The 18,217-nt window shown below is 36.7% G+C and overlaps 1 protein-coding gene across 1 annotated transcript in view; it reads right to left on the bottom strand.

Moving 5' to 3' along the window:
- The window catches only part of LOC134679242 (protein Jumonji), a 104,647-nt gene that overhangs the window by 56,066 nt on the left and 30,364 nt on the right, over nucleotides 1-18,217 (bottom strand). The window contains exons 7-10 of the mRNA XM_063538129.1: nucleotides 17,362-17,557; nucleotides 13,362-13,591; nucleotides 11,536-11,647; nucleotides 3,449-3,543 (exon numbers count right to left, since the gene is read on the bottom strand). Coding sequence (XP_063394199.1) covers nucleotides 3,449-3,543; nucleotides 11,536-11,647; nucleotides 13,362-13,591; nucleotides 17,362-17,557 — 633 coding nt within the window. The remainder of the gene's footprint in view (nucleotides 1-3,448; nucleotides 3,544-11,535; nucleotides 11,648-13,361; nucleotides 13,592-17,361; nucleotides 17,558-18,217) is intronic.

Here is an 18,217-nt window from a genome sequence, read left to right as displayed (position 1 = left end):
GACTCTATTATATAAACAATGTCAATTGCTATCTGTCAGACAACTATATTTATTACTGTTAACGTTAAAACAGCATAAGCTTACCCCCTATGATCAAAATAAAAATACAAGTAAGCGAACAATGACAAATGTATGTGTGCCATATAAATGCAGACTGGCTACTGCCAGACGGCAACAGGGTTTTATGAGCATCTTTATATATAATAAAATTAACAAAACTCTAAATATCTATCCCCTAACTAAATATGAGTGTAAGAGAAAACTTAAGTCTTGGTTGCTGTCATTAGATTATGATCAAACTGAAAGCATCCTACATTAATATACTCATATACACACACACACACATACACACACACACACACACACACACACACACACACACACACACACACAATAAATAAATATATATATATATAATGTAATTGCTATGTAATCTTACTAGAATGGCATTGTTTTCTGGTATCAAAACAAGCCCTATAAATAAATATAATTAATTTCTTTAAATATAAAATTAAAAACATAAATTTAGTAGTTAATAATAAGACCTGATAATCTTCATTCTGTTTCTATTGTCTGGGAGAGGACACTGACTTCTGTAACACAGGTCTTTACCTAGCTCAGAAGTCAGGGACTTCAACACCTACCTGTAACTTGTTTTTGTCAATAAAAATATTTTTATTTATTTATTTATTTACTTGCACCATTCCACTAATCCGGGGTTAACCGGTTAAATCAGGAGTTGCCATGGTTAGCCATACAATTTGTCACTAGGTTAATAGTTTAACCTCTTAACCCCGGGTTAGTGGAATGGTGCAAGTGGGCCTAAATGAGTTGCGCGGAGTTTATTGATCAAACGTTCAATAAAACCTGAAAAGATTATATTTCATCTTCGTCATAGTAAGGGCCAGTTAGACCATTCACTAACCCGGGGTTCACTAATCGGTTTAACCTGGAGTTACCATGGTTACCAGTACAATTTGACACTATGTTAACGGTTTAAGCAGTTAACCCGGGGTTAGTGGAATGGTGCAAGTAGCGCCTAGAGAGTAATTTTTCAGGGCTGCTAATTAATTTTACTGGCAAGGAGAGTACTCTTTGACAACAGGCATCAAAGGTCATTGAACTCATTGAATGTTACTGATCGATGTAAATTGTAAACAAGAAGATTTCGCAATTATAATTATTTCAAGTTTGAATTTGAATGTACTATTTTAATTAATAATTTTTAAGAAAAAAAACCCGACTTCTATGGGGGCCGGTGAAAGATTAGTGTAGATGGTACACTACGTAGAAAAGGAGGTAAAACCACCCACTTTTCTACTAGCATTTCGCTTCTGTAAGGGTCGTAGTTCTAGCCTAACCTAACTCCCTTCTCTGATAGCAGTTTGGTTCTGTGAGGATCGCAGTTCGAACCTAATCAAACCCATTTTTCAAGTAGCATTTCGTTTCTGTAAGCCTCGCAGTTCTAACCTAACCTAACCCTTGTTCGGTTCTGTGAGGATCGCAGTTCAAACCTAATCTAACCCACTTAACGGCACATGCGGTGCGGTGGGGGTTTAAGCGCGAGGGGCTAGTATGATTGGCATCATCATACTTTATACCTACATTTTATGGTAGGTAATCATAGTGGTTTATTTATAGTTCGTTTTTTTTAGCATTAGAAAGAACTCCACAGAAGCAGGCGTGCAGTTTTTATCAGGCTCTTTAATTGTTAATAATTATTGAATTATCTAATGTAGCATGGTCAATACATATAATTTACTTCAAATGATTACCGCTAAAAGTGCCGGATTTGGAACCACAAGCTTACTTCTGCGAAGTTCTTTCTAATCCTAAAAAAAACGGACTGTAGTTAAGGTATCATAGTGGTTTTCCGGGTGAAGGTCCGGGCCCGAGTCCGGGTCCGAGTCCGGGTCCGAGTCCGGATCCGAGACCGGGTCTGAGTCCGGATCCGAGTCCAGGTCCTTTTAGCTACCTGTAGCAAAGCGACGAAATCGCGGAGTGAGACACGCCTGCCTAGACGACAAACTGAACTGGAGTAAACACCTAGACAACAAACTAAACAAAGCTACAGTAGCCTTCTGGCAATCATACTCACATCATACTGTGGCTATACAAAATGGTAATAATGCTGATGATAAGCTACGGCGCCATCGCCCGGAAAGATTACGCCATATCATTAACAGCAGATCAGAAGGAAGGACTATACCAAACAAACTTAAGAATAATTACAGATGGCTCAAAAACAAACGAAGGGACCGGATGTGGTGTCTTCTCGGAGGACCTGAATATACACATCTCAAAACCCCTGGGTGAACACAATACGGTATTCCAAGCTGAATGTGTGGGAATAATAGAAGCTTGCAATGCGGTAAAAGGACGACAAGTAAAACAAGAAAATGTACTACTAGTAATACTCGGACAGTAAATCGGTACTGCAAGCACTAGGTAGTGGCAAACTCACATCGGAACTCATACTTGAATATCATCGAGGCCTCACTGAAGTGAGCAAAGAAGGCAACAAAGTAACAGTACAATGGATAAAGGGGCATTGTGGATCAAGAGGAAACGATGAAGCGGATGAACTGGCCAGGAAAGGTTCAGAAACACCGTCACACGGACCCGAACCCATTATACCCTACCAGTATCCTACATACAAAACCAGCTAGACCAACATCACAAACAGCTGCACAACAAGTACTGGACTGAAAACCTATAGGCAGACCAAAGAAATTCTACCGCAACAAAACTACAAGCTTACCAAAATACTACTGATAATTTTTAAGAAAAAAAAAGCCGACTTGTATGGGGGCCGGAGAAAGATTATTGTAGACCTCTACAATAATCTTTGTCCGAAAAAACCGTCCAAACTAGGTGATGTAACAATATTTTCACCACACCAGCTCGGAAAGGCTTACTTTGCACTTCGAAAACTAATAGCAAAGTTGCATTTTATTCACATGTGAGGCAAAGTAATCAAATGCAAATTTTAAGTTGTTTTCTTATGTTTGCTGGTAGAATTTACTTTTAAATTATGATTTTGGATGATAAATATTTAATAACATTCATTTGGATTTAATTTGGTTTGATTTTATTTTATATTTATACCATTTAATAATTATGCAAAGTAACGTTATGCTTATTACATTTATTCCAATTCATCGTTATGATAATTTATGTTATGCGTATTAACATTATACGTGCGACAGTTATGCGAAATAATGTTATGCGTTTCAAAATTTATGCGTAATATATGTTATGCCAATTTGAATTAGGAGTATTACGTTATGCGAATTAATATAGACCCATGCCAATTGTCCCGAGAATTTGAACGGTATAATGTTCTCAAACGCGCCTACGTTTAATTTCAGTGGTTTAATGTGACTCTCGTCAAAACATTACACAGGAACATTACGATTGGCCTGATAGGCCGCCGACATTAACCAACCTTGAGATTCCAGGGGTGCGCGCCGTACTCGGCCTGCGGGTCCTTCGGGAACCCATAACCCTCCTCTCCTGTGTCTATGGACGCCGTGTTGGCCACTGAACAAACAAACACATATTTTACATTAACTATTTACTTATCAAACTTCGGCAATTTAACAAGCATCAAAATTAACCGCGTCGGGCATCATTTGAACTTGCGGACGTTTTAGAAAACCGCTCCAATCGCTCGTAACCAATTGAGCTACCGGAGCTCACCAGAAGCGTGCGAATATTTCCATTCTTTCAATTTTTTTACACGCTTTCGGGAGGCGCACACCGTCATCTAAGGTACAGTCTATACAGTCATTCGATGAGGTCAGACCCGAGCTGCATACATCAACACTGTCATCGCCATTGTTAGTAGCTCGGTACACGTCAAAGGCAGTCAACCACTGTTACCGTGTACACTGTGTCTATGTTAAGGTGGATGTCTAGGGATGGGATGCCGATTATCAGCCAAAAGATGGCGTCACTGTGCACGAATTGTGGATTTTCAATATTTCTCCCAAAATACAAAGTTTCATAAGATGTGTTGATATGTGCGAAAACTATAAAAAATACTACATCCAAATCGAGACATGTTCAACTCAACATTGTCTCATTTCGTTATTACCGGAATCCAACTGCAAAATATTGCAATTTCTTGCATTCACGCACACTTACGTACTTAAAGTCACCTTAAAGTCAGTGTCAAATGTCAGCAGATTCGTAATGTTACAGTAAAGTAACCTAGAGGGCGCAGCGGATGAAATGTTTATTGTTGAAAAAAGATTGGAAATTAAATAATAAATTCTTGTTTGAGCAACGATTAAGAATTACAAGACATTCAGAAGCAACTAATGTTTTCGACCATCAACTGTCATGTGCTCGTGGCACCCGTAGCCTCTATTTTGAAAAAAATCAGATTGTAGCTAAGATACATGGTTCAAACCCCGACAATGCCAGTTTTTTTTTTTTTTATAATTTTAGCATTCTCTTTTGAATTATTTTAAGCGTATGTTATTCTTCGAAACTAAACTTACTGAGTAAAATATTTTCAGTATTTTAATTATTTTTTAATAATATTATGGGAAGATTTATAAAAGTATTTTTATTTTCCGGTTTTCAAAGGATATAAATAATGATTAAAATAATTAAAAAAAGTCATGCATGAGGCTAATTAGGATCGCAGAATAGGTACATAAGAAGTCAACTATCGACGAAGTATAGCTGGTCAAGCAGATCTTGTCAGTAGAAAAAGGCGGCATATTTGAAAAATGTAGGCGCGAAGGGATATCGTTCATAGAACATTTGGATTTCGCGCCTTTTTAGGGTTCCGTACCCAAAGGGTAAAACGGGACCCTATTACTAAGACTTCGCTGTCCGTCCGTCCGTTCGTCCGTCCGTCTGTCACCAGGCTGTATCTCACGAACCGTGATAGCTAGACAGTTGAAATTTTCACAGATGATGTATTTCTGTTGCCACTATAACAACAAATACTAAAAACAGAATAAAATAAAGATTTAAATGGGGCTCCCATACAACAAACGTGATTTTTGACCAAAGTTAAGCAACGTCGGGAGTGGTCAGTACTTGGATGGGTAACCGTTTTTTTTTTTGCATTATGGTACGGAACCCTTCGTGCGCGAGTCCGACTCGCACTTGCCCGGTTTTTTTACTGACAAGATTTGCTTGACCTGGTATAAAATAAAAGTTTCCAAAATTTTATTGAAATGATATACCTACATGAAATAATCAAATACAACACATTTACTTAAAATAACTTTTAAAATAAGGCATATAAAATTACCAAAAAGATGAAACAAAATAAATAAATAAATACAAAAAGAAATGAGTCTTTGTTCGTGGTTTGAACCCTGTCATGCTGTTCAACTTGTTAGACTTATACTCAGTAGCTAAAAGCCACTAGACCATTTGACCATAGTAGACCCGGGCGAAAAATGCCTTCTTATTTAAGTAACCCATTACTGTCAAAAATATCAAGTTTGAATTGATTTGAAATATAATTTTTCATTGTCTACTTATTGACATCCAAACGTTGCGAGCATGTTGTACTTTAAACCATTTGGCAACGTCGCACGGGGAATTCTTCTGAAAATGTATGTCCTTTTATATTTTGATATTTATGGATATATGAGGATTCTTCTACTTATGTTGCAAATTGATAAAATTATCGAGAGAAAAATGCTAATGCAAAGAAAACAAGAAATATCCGTTTCATTTCTCATGCTATTGATTCGGTTAAATTGTGTTCTAATGTATGGGGAAGACAAACTAATTATAGCCAGCCTTTTATGAATGTAGTATGATACAGTCAGCAGCAGATATACCTGAGCGGGCAAGGTGTCCAAGAAAAAATATACACTTCAATCGTCACAAAAATAAGGACATCTAAGATGTCATTTTCACGTAGGCTTTCAGTTCGTCACAAATACCTTAACTTCTGAGTTTTTCTTTAACACATACACCCTTATTTAATCACAATGACAATAACGGTTAAAAAGTCAGTGGTAACTAAGCAATCAAATTCAAGCTGCTGTCATTAATACCTACACGCACTGCCAATCACGTACGTCAGCAGCCAGGGTGCCACCAGTTGCTAAGCAGTTGTTATTTCAATGGTAACTAAGCATCAACATTTTATCTGTTTAACTTTAAAATAAATACTGTAGCACTACGAATTGACACCTCCTTTCTTAAAGAAGTATTTTATCGTTAAGTGTCAAACTTATACAATAAATAAGTAGGTTCTACTAGAATGATCGGTTTTTTTTATTTTAACTGTCATATGCGGCTGTTCTTCCAAACCGTTGATCATATTATATACCTATGTTAATATATTTATTTAGCCCACTTATTGTAGTAAAATATACTATACAGGGTGGCCCATTTAGATCGGCCAGTATGGGAAAATCTGATACTATAAGATATACACCGATCTCTTCTTAGGAATCATGTCATCGATTTTAGTAACACGAAAAACTGCATTCATACATTTAAAAAAATGTGTACTCAGCTCGGGAATCGAACCCCGAACGTTTTGAAAAATAAAACTAAGACTATTTCTATTTAGATATCGATTGTGTAGGTCTTAAGCAATAAATGTTACTATGAAACATGATGTCTGAAATTAATAAAATGCATTGTTTTCATATCCTTTAATTTAATTTAGTGAGTTTTCGAAGAGACCAGCATTTTTAGGGTTCCGTACCCAAAGGGTAAAACGGGACCCTATTACTAAGACTCTGCTGTCCCTCCGTCTGTCCATCCATCCGTCCGTCCGTCCGTCTGTCACCAGGCTGTATCTCAGGAACCGTGATAGCTAACAGTTGAAATTTTCACAAATGATGTATTTCTGTTGCCGCTATTATAAGTAACAAGAAATACTAAAAACAGAATAAAATAAAGATTTAAGTAAGGGGCTCCCATACAACAAACGTCATTTTTGAGTAGTAAATATCAAATGGCATTCCGCACAGGAGTAATCTAAGTAACGCCCACTGCGGGTTCAAACCTACAACGTCCTGATAGAAAGTCGTACATACGCTACATGTGACATTATCTTCAAAAATTGTATAAACTAATGCGAAATTAACATAAAACCAGAAGACACAAATTAATAATAGAAATGAAACCCAAAAAAAAAACAAAAAGCTGTAATATCTCTAGGTGCGTACGACTGAGATTTGAACCCGCGGTCTCTGCTTTGAAAAGCAAACGCCTGTTACTGAGACCACGACGTGCCTTGACAATTGGCTCTAAATTCGGCTTCAGTTAGCTTTTGCTATGTGTCATTCGTCTTGACGATTATGTTAAAAGAAATAGTTTGCAGTAAGTTGACCGAGAGGCTCCTGTCAAATGGTTGAAGGGCAAAACGTGAGATAGATGTATGTGATGACAAGACTGTACTGCTTTCGATGATTGTCAAAACGCTTTACCTGAAATTAGCATGGCTATCTTTTATTCAATATTCGACCATACTTGTATGCTTTAAAGTCTATTTTTCCATATTTTTCATATTTGACACGTCGACCGCTTAGATACCATTGGTTTTTTGACAGCTAAGGTATCAATGACTTGTTGTACTTGTTGACAATGACTGTTAACATATTTGTGACACGTTGAGCGCTCACAAGTAAATACTACCATGACAGTCAACAACTTTTTGACAGTTTAAACGTTTACCTCTCTTTGAGCACCTGGAGTGTATAGCGACTTCTGCTGCTGACTATACCATAGGGTATGGTGCTTTACGCACACTAGCGTCCCTTCCCCTCCCCCTGACGCAACCCCCCCTTTTTGCATGAAATATGTCCCGGTTCACAGTTTTTTACATTTTTTGAGGAAAGAATATATTTTAGGAAAAAAGTGTCAATGAAAGAAATAATCCTTAATAAATTCTTAATAAAAAAGGTCATATTGATTTTTTTACATGATGCACATTCATGTATTAGCTTGTTAAAATTCGAAATAACATAGTTTCTACTTAGGATTCGAAACTCATTTATTATACACGGTGTAACACGAGGAAACCGAATAATTTTGACAGCGTATTCCTGATCATATTTAGAGACAAAAATGTCCTATAAACTTTTTTGAAATGCGGCTAGTTTCAGAGTTAATACCAATTTAAAAAAATGAAACAAGTTTTTATTGTTACATAGTTCAAAACGCCTTTTTGATGGCGATGTTGTTACTATGGGATTTAGTCTAAATATCCTTATTGATATGTCAAAAAGTGACAATTCAGTAACACGTTGCAAAAACTATGTTTTACGAAAAAAAAGTAAAAATCCATGTTAACTGACAAGTTTACCAATAACATTTACTTTTTATGTACATACATATATATTCAAAAAATTAAAAAATGGCGGCCAAGTGCGAGTCGGACTCGCGTTCCAAGGATTCCGTATATTACACAATTTTTAACAATGTATTTTTTATTTTATTTATTTATTTATTTAGATATTTAATTCAGGGAACAAGGCCCATATTACAAATACCTTACAGACTAACATACATATGTATTTTATAAACTTAAAACTAAACATTATTTATGCGAAACGTGAGTGAAATCTTTAAAAAATCCGTAGGAGTCGGATCAAAAACTGTAATTAAGTCCGACTCACGCTTGACTGTACATTTCTAATAGGTTTTCCTGTCATCTATAGGTATAGACCTATTTTATGTATTTTTTCAAAATTTTAAACCTAGTAGTTTCGGAGATAAAGGGGGAGGGTGGAATAGTCATTTTTTGCCTATTTTCTTGAATAACTTCTAAACTGTTTATTTGAAAATTATAAAAAATATATATTTGAGATCCTTACAATAAGCTCTTTCATTTGATATGTAACATGATATAGTTTGAAATTTTTTATTTTTTAATTTTTTCATTTACCCCCCAAAAGTGGCCCCCATGTTTAAAATTCATTTGTTTACAAACTTACATATGTGTACCAGATTTCAACTTGATTGGTCCAGTAGTTCCGGAGAAAATCGGCTGTGACAGACGGACAGACAGACAGGCGCACGAGTGATCCTATAAGGGTTCCGTTTTTTCCTTTTGAGGTACGGAACCCTAAAAACAATAAAAAAAATTGTTTTCGGCGAAATTGACCTAAACTCATACAAACATTTTTTCCTTCTTTTAATTTGACCTCAGAAATAAAATCTTTCGCATTTCTTGAGGACACCTTGTATAATAAGTGTTATAAAATGAATATAACCTTTTTTACTAAGAATTTAACAAGGAACTATTTCTTTCATTGACACTTTTATCCTAAAATGTATACATGAGGTCAAAAAAAAGGAAAAGATGTAATACATATGTGTTTAGGTCAATTTCGCCAAAAAAAAAAAATTTTGTTTGGTTTTCTTTTTAATTTTATGAATGAATTTGTTTATAAAAATTAAATGCTATTGGTAAACTTGTCACTTAAAATGGTTTTTTTTTTCGTAAAACTTAGTTTTTGCAAAGTGTTACTTGTCACTTTTTGACATATCAATAAGGATATTTAGACTAAATCCCACAGTAGCAACATCGCCATCAAAAAGGCGTTTTGAACTATGTAACAATAGAAACTTGTTTTTTTTTATTGGTATTAACTCTGAAACTAGGCGAATTTCAAAAAAGTTTATAGGACATTTTTGTCTCTAAATGTGATCAGGAATACGCTGTTAAAATTATTCGGTTTCCTCATGTTACACCGTGTATAATAAATGAGTTTCGAACCCTAAGTAAAAACTATGTTATTTCGAATTTTGACAAGCTAATACATGAATTAGGTGCATCATATAAAAAAAATGAATATGACCTTTTTTATTAAGAATTTATTATGGATTATTTCTTTCATTGACACTTTTTTCCTAAAATGTATACTTTCCTCAAAAAATGTAAAAAACTGTGAACCGGGACATATTTCATGCAAAAAGGGTGGGTTGCGTCAGGGGGAGGGGAAGGGACGCTAGTGTGCGTAAAGCACCATACCATAAGGTATCATACTACATTCATAAAAGACTGGCTATAATTAGTTTTTCAAAAAGCACAATTTGACCGAATATATGAAAGAGGGTCATTGTTGTTGTAAAAGGTGTGCAGGAAATGATACGTTTCTGCAGTAGAGCAGTTTAGGTTCCAATTCCAAGTACGATTTTATTATTCTTTTTACAATAAGCAATTGAAATTTGGGTATAAATGGATTTGTTATACAATTTCCATTCTGATATTTGACTCCCCATTCCATAAATTACTTTTGGCCAAATTGTTAATTGAAAATACCTACTCTCAAAAATACCTACTATAAAAATGTATTTAAAAAAACACATGCATTTTACTTTCCTCGTATGCGAAATGAAAAGTAGAGTGTTTTAACTCGGGTGAAAGGCAGCATTTTTGAAAAAAAACCAGGCAAATGCGAGTCGGACTCGCGCACGAAGGGTTCCGTCCCATAATGCAAAAAAAAACAAAAACAAAGGAAAAAAAACGGTCACCCATCCAAGTACTGACCACTCCCGACGTTGCTTAACTTTGGTCAAAAATCACGTTTGTTGTATGGGAGCCCCATTTAAATCTTTATTTTATTCTGTTTTTAGTATTTGTTGTTATAGCGGCAACAGAAATACATCATCTGTGAAAATTTCAACTGTCTAGCTATCACGGTTCGTGAGATACAGCCTGGTGACAGACAGACGGACAGACGGACGGACAGCGAAGTCTTAGTAATAGGGTCCCGTTTTACCCTTTGGGTACGGAACCCTAAAAATATCATCTACTAATGTTATTGTTATCCACAAGCAGAAGATATTATAGAATCTTGTTTATTTACAAGAAGATGACATTTTTCTCCACATACCTATATATTTTTGAGAAAAATATAGCTAGGTATTTTAGTTTAAAAATCATTGTTACAATAAATATAGGCTTTTCCAGAGAACATTTACCGAAACGAAAGCAGAATTCACAAAGGTTTTCGGTGGACGACCGTAACGCGAATGATTGTTTGGACTGACCTTTCTATAAATATATAAATGTATTTTATTGTGTAATAATCATAATAATTATTAAGTTATATTAAATCTGGGAATGAAATTATATCAGAAAGGAGATTCTTAAATGAGTAGATATAATCGTAACATGCTTTGTGCATTAAATATACCTCCCTCTATTGAGTGAAAATAAAACAAAATACACAGGTAATCTGTGTTGCGGTTTTAAAGTGCCATCTGTTACACCTTTGACAAATTAAAAATGATTACTTGTCAAATGAAGTCGCCATGTTAGAATTACACCGATACTATAAGCATCACTCACACAAACAAGCAATGAGGCAAAATTTTACCAATATTCAAAGGCTTTTTTCTTAATAATTTTAATCAAAATCTAGTATTTTTTTACGTTAAGCGAAGACTGAAATATATATACTACCCAAACATTACATATACAAGTGAAGAAACCCTATATAATAGGAGCTAGGGTGCCAAGAAAGTTGTATGAAAATCGAGCAAGGAGAACCACCTTAAGAATGTATTATAGATGTTAAGATGAGATACCGATGTGCTCGGTGCCCAGCAGCACGGCGCGCCAGTACGCCTTCTCGACGTCGACGGCGCCCGGCGGCTGCTTCGACGGCTCGAAGTGTGCGTCCATGAGGGACGTCGCGATCTCAAATACAATACAATAAAATTATCATAACATTTTTGCCTAAGGCACTGGTCCCACCGCGAGCTAGTAAGCTATGAGCTATCGGCTATAAACACGAACAAAAGATAAGCGCTCGCGTGTAAATAAAAGAGACACGGCGATATTTATAGCTCACCGCTGGGCGAGTAACTATAAATATCGCCGTGTCTCTTTTATTTACACGCGAGTGCTTATCTTTTGTTCGTGTTTATAGCCGATAGCTCATAGATTACTAGCTCGCGGTGGGACCAGTGCCTAAATACAGTCGCCGTCAGAGTTATCGTAGCGGACAAGGCCAAGGCCAAAAATATCTGAACAAAGTCAATGACGACAAAGTTTATTAATACAGTGTGTAATTTCAATACGGGCAAACCTTTAAGAGGTGTATAGCAAAGTAAAGTTGGTCTTCTGCTTAGAAATACAATTAAATATAAAATTAACTACTTATACAAATTAATTCAGCCCACAATGTAAAGCAACACACAAGTTACGAGATACGAGCATTTTGTTGGCAGTTAATATAAAAAACTCGTATCTCGTAATGCCATGAATCAGTCTCATGTTAGTCTGTTCGAGAAACAGAAAACGGTGAAAAACAGAGATAATACTCCTAAAAATACGTGTGATACCTCATTCGATTCGTCGTGATGCCTAGAAAAATGTATTCGAAGCGTGTAATAGCACACTAAAAGTATCAAAAGTTATAAGCAAAAAAAAAGAGCGAGTCGGACTCGCCCATGAAGGGTTCCGTTAATTGTGGTTTACGATTTATGACGTATTAAAAAAACTACTCACTAGATCTTGTTCAAATCAGTTTTCGGTAATGTACATCATTTATATTTTTTTAGTTTTATCATTGTCTTATTTTAGAAGTTACAGGGGGGGGGGACATTTTACCACATTGGAAGTTTCTCTCGTGCAAACTATTCAGTTTAAAAAAAATTATACTAGAAACCTCAATATAATTTTTTTGAAGACCTATCCATAGATACCAGGGATGTTGCGGATGCAGATTTTTTGACATCATTTGACATGCGGATATTTAAAGCCTCACATCCGTGCGGATGCGGATGCGGATGTCAAGATTTAGTACTTAAAACCGTCAAATATTAAATTTTTAGGTTGTTTTATTTTAAAAAAAACTGGTCAAGTGCGAGTCGGACTCGCGTTTCAAGGGTTCCGTACATCACACAATTTTCAACATTGTTTTTTGTACGTGAAACGTGACGTGAGTGAAACGTCTTGAAAAACCCGAATGGGTCAATCAAAAACCAGATGTAACATGAAGTTGTCTGGCGTGGTGGCTTATATCTCTACATCTCTGAAGATTAAATGCCGAACAACAGTACAAGTGTCCAAATGCTGCTGCTATGCGAGCTGAAAACTCGAGCGTCCGACGGGTCGCGCTTCCTACTACTTCCGAAAGTGTTTTAAAAGCGAAGGCCGAAGAGAGATAATACCTACAGGGTGGCCAAAAAATAAGTGTATTCCCGTAGCCAGGGAGGTTTTGGGATTATACTGAGCAACTTTTAGTATGGGACCAACCCCGAAATCGCGAAAAAAGAAGTATCCTCCTATAGAAAACGGACCAGCCAAAATGTATGAAACAGCCAAATTTTTCTTCGCGATTTCAGGGTTGCACGTTGGCAACGGGAATATACTTAGTTTATTTTTTAGTCGTCAGATCCTGGCTTACCTTCTTGAATGTGACAAGGTTCATGGTCCGCCCTTGCACTATACAGTCCTCTGCCTCATGTAGCGCGCCGGCTGTGTTGCCATCTTCCCCTTCATCGTCAGATTCGGACTCGCACTCGGTGCCCAGCATGCGGTACTGGCGCTGGAAGGGATTGCGGGCCCGTTCCAGCATCTTCTGGTACTTGGTTGTCCAGCATTTTTCCACCTCCGCCATTATATTTTGGCGTTCCTCTGTGAATGAAAAAATGAGATGTAAACTAGTAATAGTTGCAAATTTAAAATAGTTGCTTTAAATCGGTCTATAGATTATTAATTCCCATAAGAATTTCTACAATATATTTGTAAGAAAAACCATACTAAAATTAAGCGATAACAGCTATATAAGAGTAGGTAGGTACTTAGGTTAGGTTACGAACTGTATTCTAACGGGGATTTGAAAAAAATATGATTTGTTAAGATGAGTCAATTTCTCAGTTAAGTAGAGTTGGCCATAAATGTGCCTTAAAAAAATAGTTTCTTGTCTAAAATATCACTTTTAATACCAAGCTTTTATCGCTGTGTACTCCTCTTTCAACCGTCAACAAATTACGACAATTCTAGCAAACCCAAACACCATGGGGTTGCGTAGTTTCATCACAGAGGTCTCAGCTCGACGGTACAGATAATATCGCGTAGTCGCTCAACTTTCATAAATATGTGTATAATAGTTTCAGCTCAATCAAACAATGAAATGTGGGTCTAATTTACCTGGTTTAATTTATTTGGTTACAGACGTAGGGGCAAACGGGACAGATGAAATAAAATAAAAGCTTGTAATGGCTCCTTTACACTATCGGATCATATTTTACAATTAGGTACCACTAAATAAAACTACACTCCAAAATCAAAAGTTTTTTCAGACAGGTTAGTAAAGTTATCATCAAAATCCGTTCAGCCGTTTTCACGTGATGCGCGGTCAAATAAACAGACATACAGATAAAAAGACAAAAAAAACTGTTGGAACGTGTTCTGTTATCGATTCTAAGTATCCACAGCCATTTCTTTTTAACAAGCTTTTATTAGGTCGACCTGTACCTATGTAACTATGTAAAGGAATCTAAGGTAACTAATTTAACCATCTGCCAAGGATCGTAGCGTCATGAAAATTGGCAGCTAAAGCAAAAAACTTATTTCACATATCTTCCATGTACAGACTTTCAACCCTCTTCAGCTTTATTATATGATGTGTCGGCGGCCGATCGTAAGATCAGGCATATCGTGAAATTCCTAGGCATATCGTGCAACGTAAACATCTTTGACTCGTTCCCTGAGTCGACGGAGCCCCGCTACGCGGGGCTCCTATTTCTGGGCAGTTTGCCCTTCGGGCATCTGACGCAACCTAACGAACCTATCCTACCTATATACTAGTAGTTCGCCCCGAACTGGGAACTCGCAGTTAACCAAAAAATTATTATAGAGCGATTGACTTTGTTGCACCTACTCGTATAGTGCGACATAAAATAGTAGAAAATAAATGAGGGCACCTCTTTCTACGTAACTGTCACATTTTTGACGTAAAATGCTTACACATGGCAACAATTTAGTATGGACATTTTTGAGTTCCATTTTATTTAATTTCTACTATTTTATGTCGCACTATAGGCGGCAATGGATCAAAAATCGCCTGGATTTATTGCAAGGTCTGTGGAGCCCTTGACTGATAGATTTAAGCAAAGAGTAGTATGTATACTCGTAACATATAGGACAAAGAGAGCCCTCTCGTGGAACTTTTTGGCATCAATTTTGAAGTGCCATCTGTAATTCTCAACCAGAAATATCAACGTCAATATATGGGGGGGGGGAGTTGCATAAATAGTGTCTAAGTATGTTGCGAATATTAAAAACTTTGACTTTGAAGAAAGTCGTGAAGCCTTTCTTCAAGTCAAAGTTTTTTTTATTTTTTAATACACGAAAACAGATTAGGTACTTTTAACTTGACTGTTGATGTAAATAAATTACCTATCGTACACGACTGGAATAACACAGAATTGACCACGAAACACAATTACACGCAGCAGGTTGTGAATCTACCCGCCAAATATTTTTCTAAATTTTGTGGTCATAAAGTTCTCAGCAACCGTGATGGCGTATGAAAACTTTGTTTCTTTTAACATTGTAAAACTTAAAGTATTTTTATTTATCTGAATTATGTCGTAGTACAGACAATAAATGAGGTGTTATAATATTTTGAGTTTTATTTGATGAAGTTGTTTTTTGTGACAATCGCCTCCATGGCAACGTTGGCCATAAATAATCTGTTCTGACAGATGTTTTTTTGTTTGATCCATGCCCTGGATACAAGACTTTTAAGACGTTCTGACGAAATAAAGTAAAGCCATATTTAAAAAAATAATAACGCTTATTAAATAAAGTAATATGTCGCTATTTTTTCGAATAAAGTGCTTTATATATGACATATGACTGTCCCTCCCCTGGATTTAAGTCATCATAGAAATCATAGAGATTAAAATAAACTGTATCTGTGACAAGTCGAAATATTTCCTGTCAAATACCTATATTATGTTTTTATTATTTTATTTTTATCTTGCTAATTATTTCAAAATGGTAAATTAAAAAACAATATTATAAAAGTGCAACCCGAGCACTTTCATATGATACTAAATTCGACCATGTTTTTTGCAAATAAAATGACCAGAATAGCAAGACTTCTCACAAACAGCTTTTTGGCCTTTTAAGCTCTCCTACCTCAATAATCCCTTGATCGAGCCTGCTCATAATTGAATCACTAAAATATAATGCCCTCAACTACACGTTTACCCAATTTCATTTAAATTAGTTAGAACAAATTTACTTAAGTTCTTGAGTATCAAACTATCTTCTGACAGTTCAGCTTAAAAACATCTAAATGCCGGGACGTGCCGCTAGCCAGCCGCGTGATCCAAGTCGAATGTAAGAACTTCGCTTCGCTCGCTCGTTCAATTAGTTTAATGTGGCTATCGTCAAAACATTACACAGGAACATTACGATCTGCCTGATCTTACGATCGGCCGCCGACATATAGATGACTGGCGTGGACGATAGTGTAGAGGTCATACTCGGCGTAGTATGGAAAAAGTAGCATATTTTGGCGGCAAAATATGTACATCCATGAAACTTTGTGTATGACCTTTATTTGAAAATACTGATCCTATAAATATGGGTGCGGTCTCATTCGATTCAGCAGAATAAATTACACGAAAATGACACCTCACTTGCCTAGTTTGTCAAATGTGATTGTTTTTAAATGAACCCTCAGCACATACCCCCCCCCCCCCGAAAAGGGGTTAGGACGCCTAATTTTTTTATAGGACTCGGCAGACCCTCATTTCCAGTGCCAATATAAAGGTCATAAACTACTTTAATTGATGTACATATTTTGCCGCCAGATGGCCATATTTAGGCTTATTTTACCCAAAGTAGCGGGGGGTCCCTTTAGTTTCCATAAAGTTTTAAGTCATAATGTATTGTTTGTAATAATATCATTAGTCATGAAACTGAAGCCGTTAACTTTTCAGGATTTTCGTAAGGTTATCCTATAGATAGGTTAAGAAGAAGAAGGTTAGGTTAGGTTTGTTTTATGGCAATCCTGAAAAGTGACGCGTTTCTGAACCAAATAAATTTTGGCTAACGAAAATGCGGGCAAACAATACATTATGATGACAAAACTATTTGGGAAACTATAGAGACCCCTCCTCTTCACTATCGGCGATGAGTGTTGATAGAGTGTGTCATCGGCAAGATCATCGTGCAAGCATCCACACTACCGGCTGTAGTATAGCAAGCACACTGCGATTCCCTTTGATGCGTGCCCAAAAAAGCCACAACTCACGGGTCGCAGGAGTGCTACTACAGGCGATATCGATAGTGTGGATGCTTGCACGATGATCTTGCCGATGATACTATCAACGATCATCGCCGATAGTGTAGAGGAGGCATACGATGGAATCTTGGGCAACACCCACGGTCAGACAGCGTGGCGTAGGGCAGCAGGTATCGCATGTATATGGGGTCCAGCTTGCGCTCGGGGTGCTGCAGCTTGGTCAGCTTCATCTCGTCGGCGACGCGGCCCCAGCGCTTGCGTTGTATTACGTTGCTGAGGCCGCCGTTACGCTCGACGGCGTGGTATAGCTTGGGGAGGTTCACTTCGCTGCCGTCCAACTAAAAGAACATAGAGATTTATGAATCAAATAATACTTACAGGGCCAAATACACAAACTACAATATCGTTATATATTGAACTTCTCCATCAAAACCGAGGCACCGACTTAATAGACCGCGGGTCAGGAGCCCCCATACTCAGAAGGCCCTGAAGGACAGATAGTAACATTATATATTTAACTAGCTGTTGCCCGCGACTTCGTCCGCGTGGAATCTTATCTTCAACATTTTACATCTTTAGTACCTATAATTTTCATATCCAAGCAATGTTGAAATGAAGTACTTTTCGTTTTTAGCAAGTTGTATGAAGTTTTAAGTCAAGTGGATTTTGATGTTGGTTGCCGAAATTACTTTTCTTGTATTCTCATAATAGGTACCTATGCCCTTATACAAAGATTCAAGTTCCGCATTCCGCACTCACAAAATATCTGATCTCCATACAAACTTTCAACCCCTTTCTCACCACCTTGGGGGATGATTTTCAAAAATGCTTGAAATAGTTTTCATGTTTTTTAATTTATTACCTTTTCTTCCAAAAAGTTAAAGTTCCTAGCTTAAAATTAAATTTACACCCCAAGACGAATTTTCATCCCCTTTTTAGCCCCCTTAGGGATTGAATTTCCAAAAACGTTGCAATTACTTTTTTTTGTAATGGGCTAT

This window comes from Cydia fagiglandana, chromosome Z (genome assembly GCF_963556715.1).
Source record: "Cydia fagiglandana chromosome Z, ilCydFagi1.1, whole genome shotgun sequence".
NCBI classification, from domain to species: Eukaryota; Metazoa; Arthropoda; class Insecta; order Lepidoptera; family Tortricidae; genus Cydia; species Cydia fagiglandana.
This window is presented reverse-complemented; position numbering and strand designations above follow the sequence as displayed.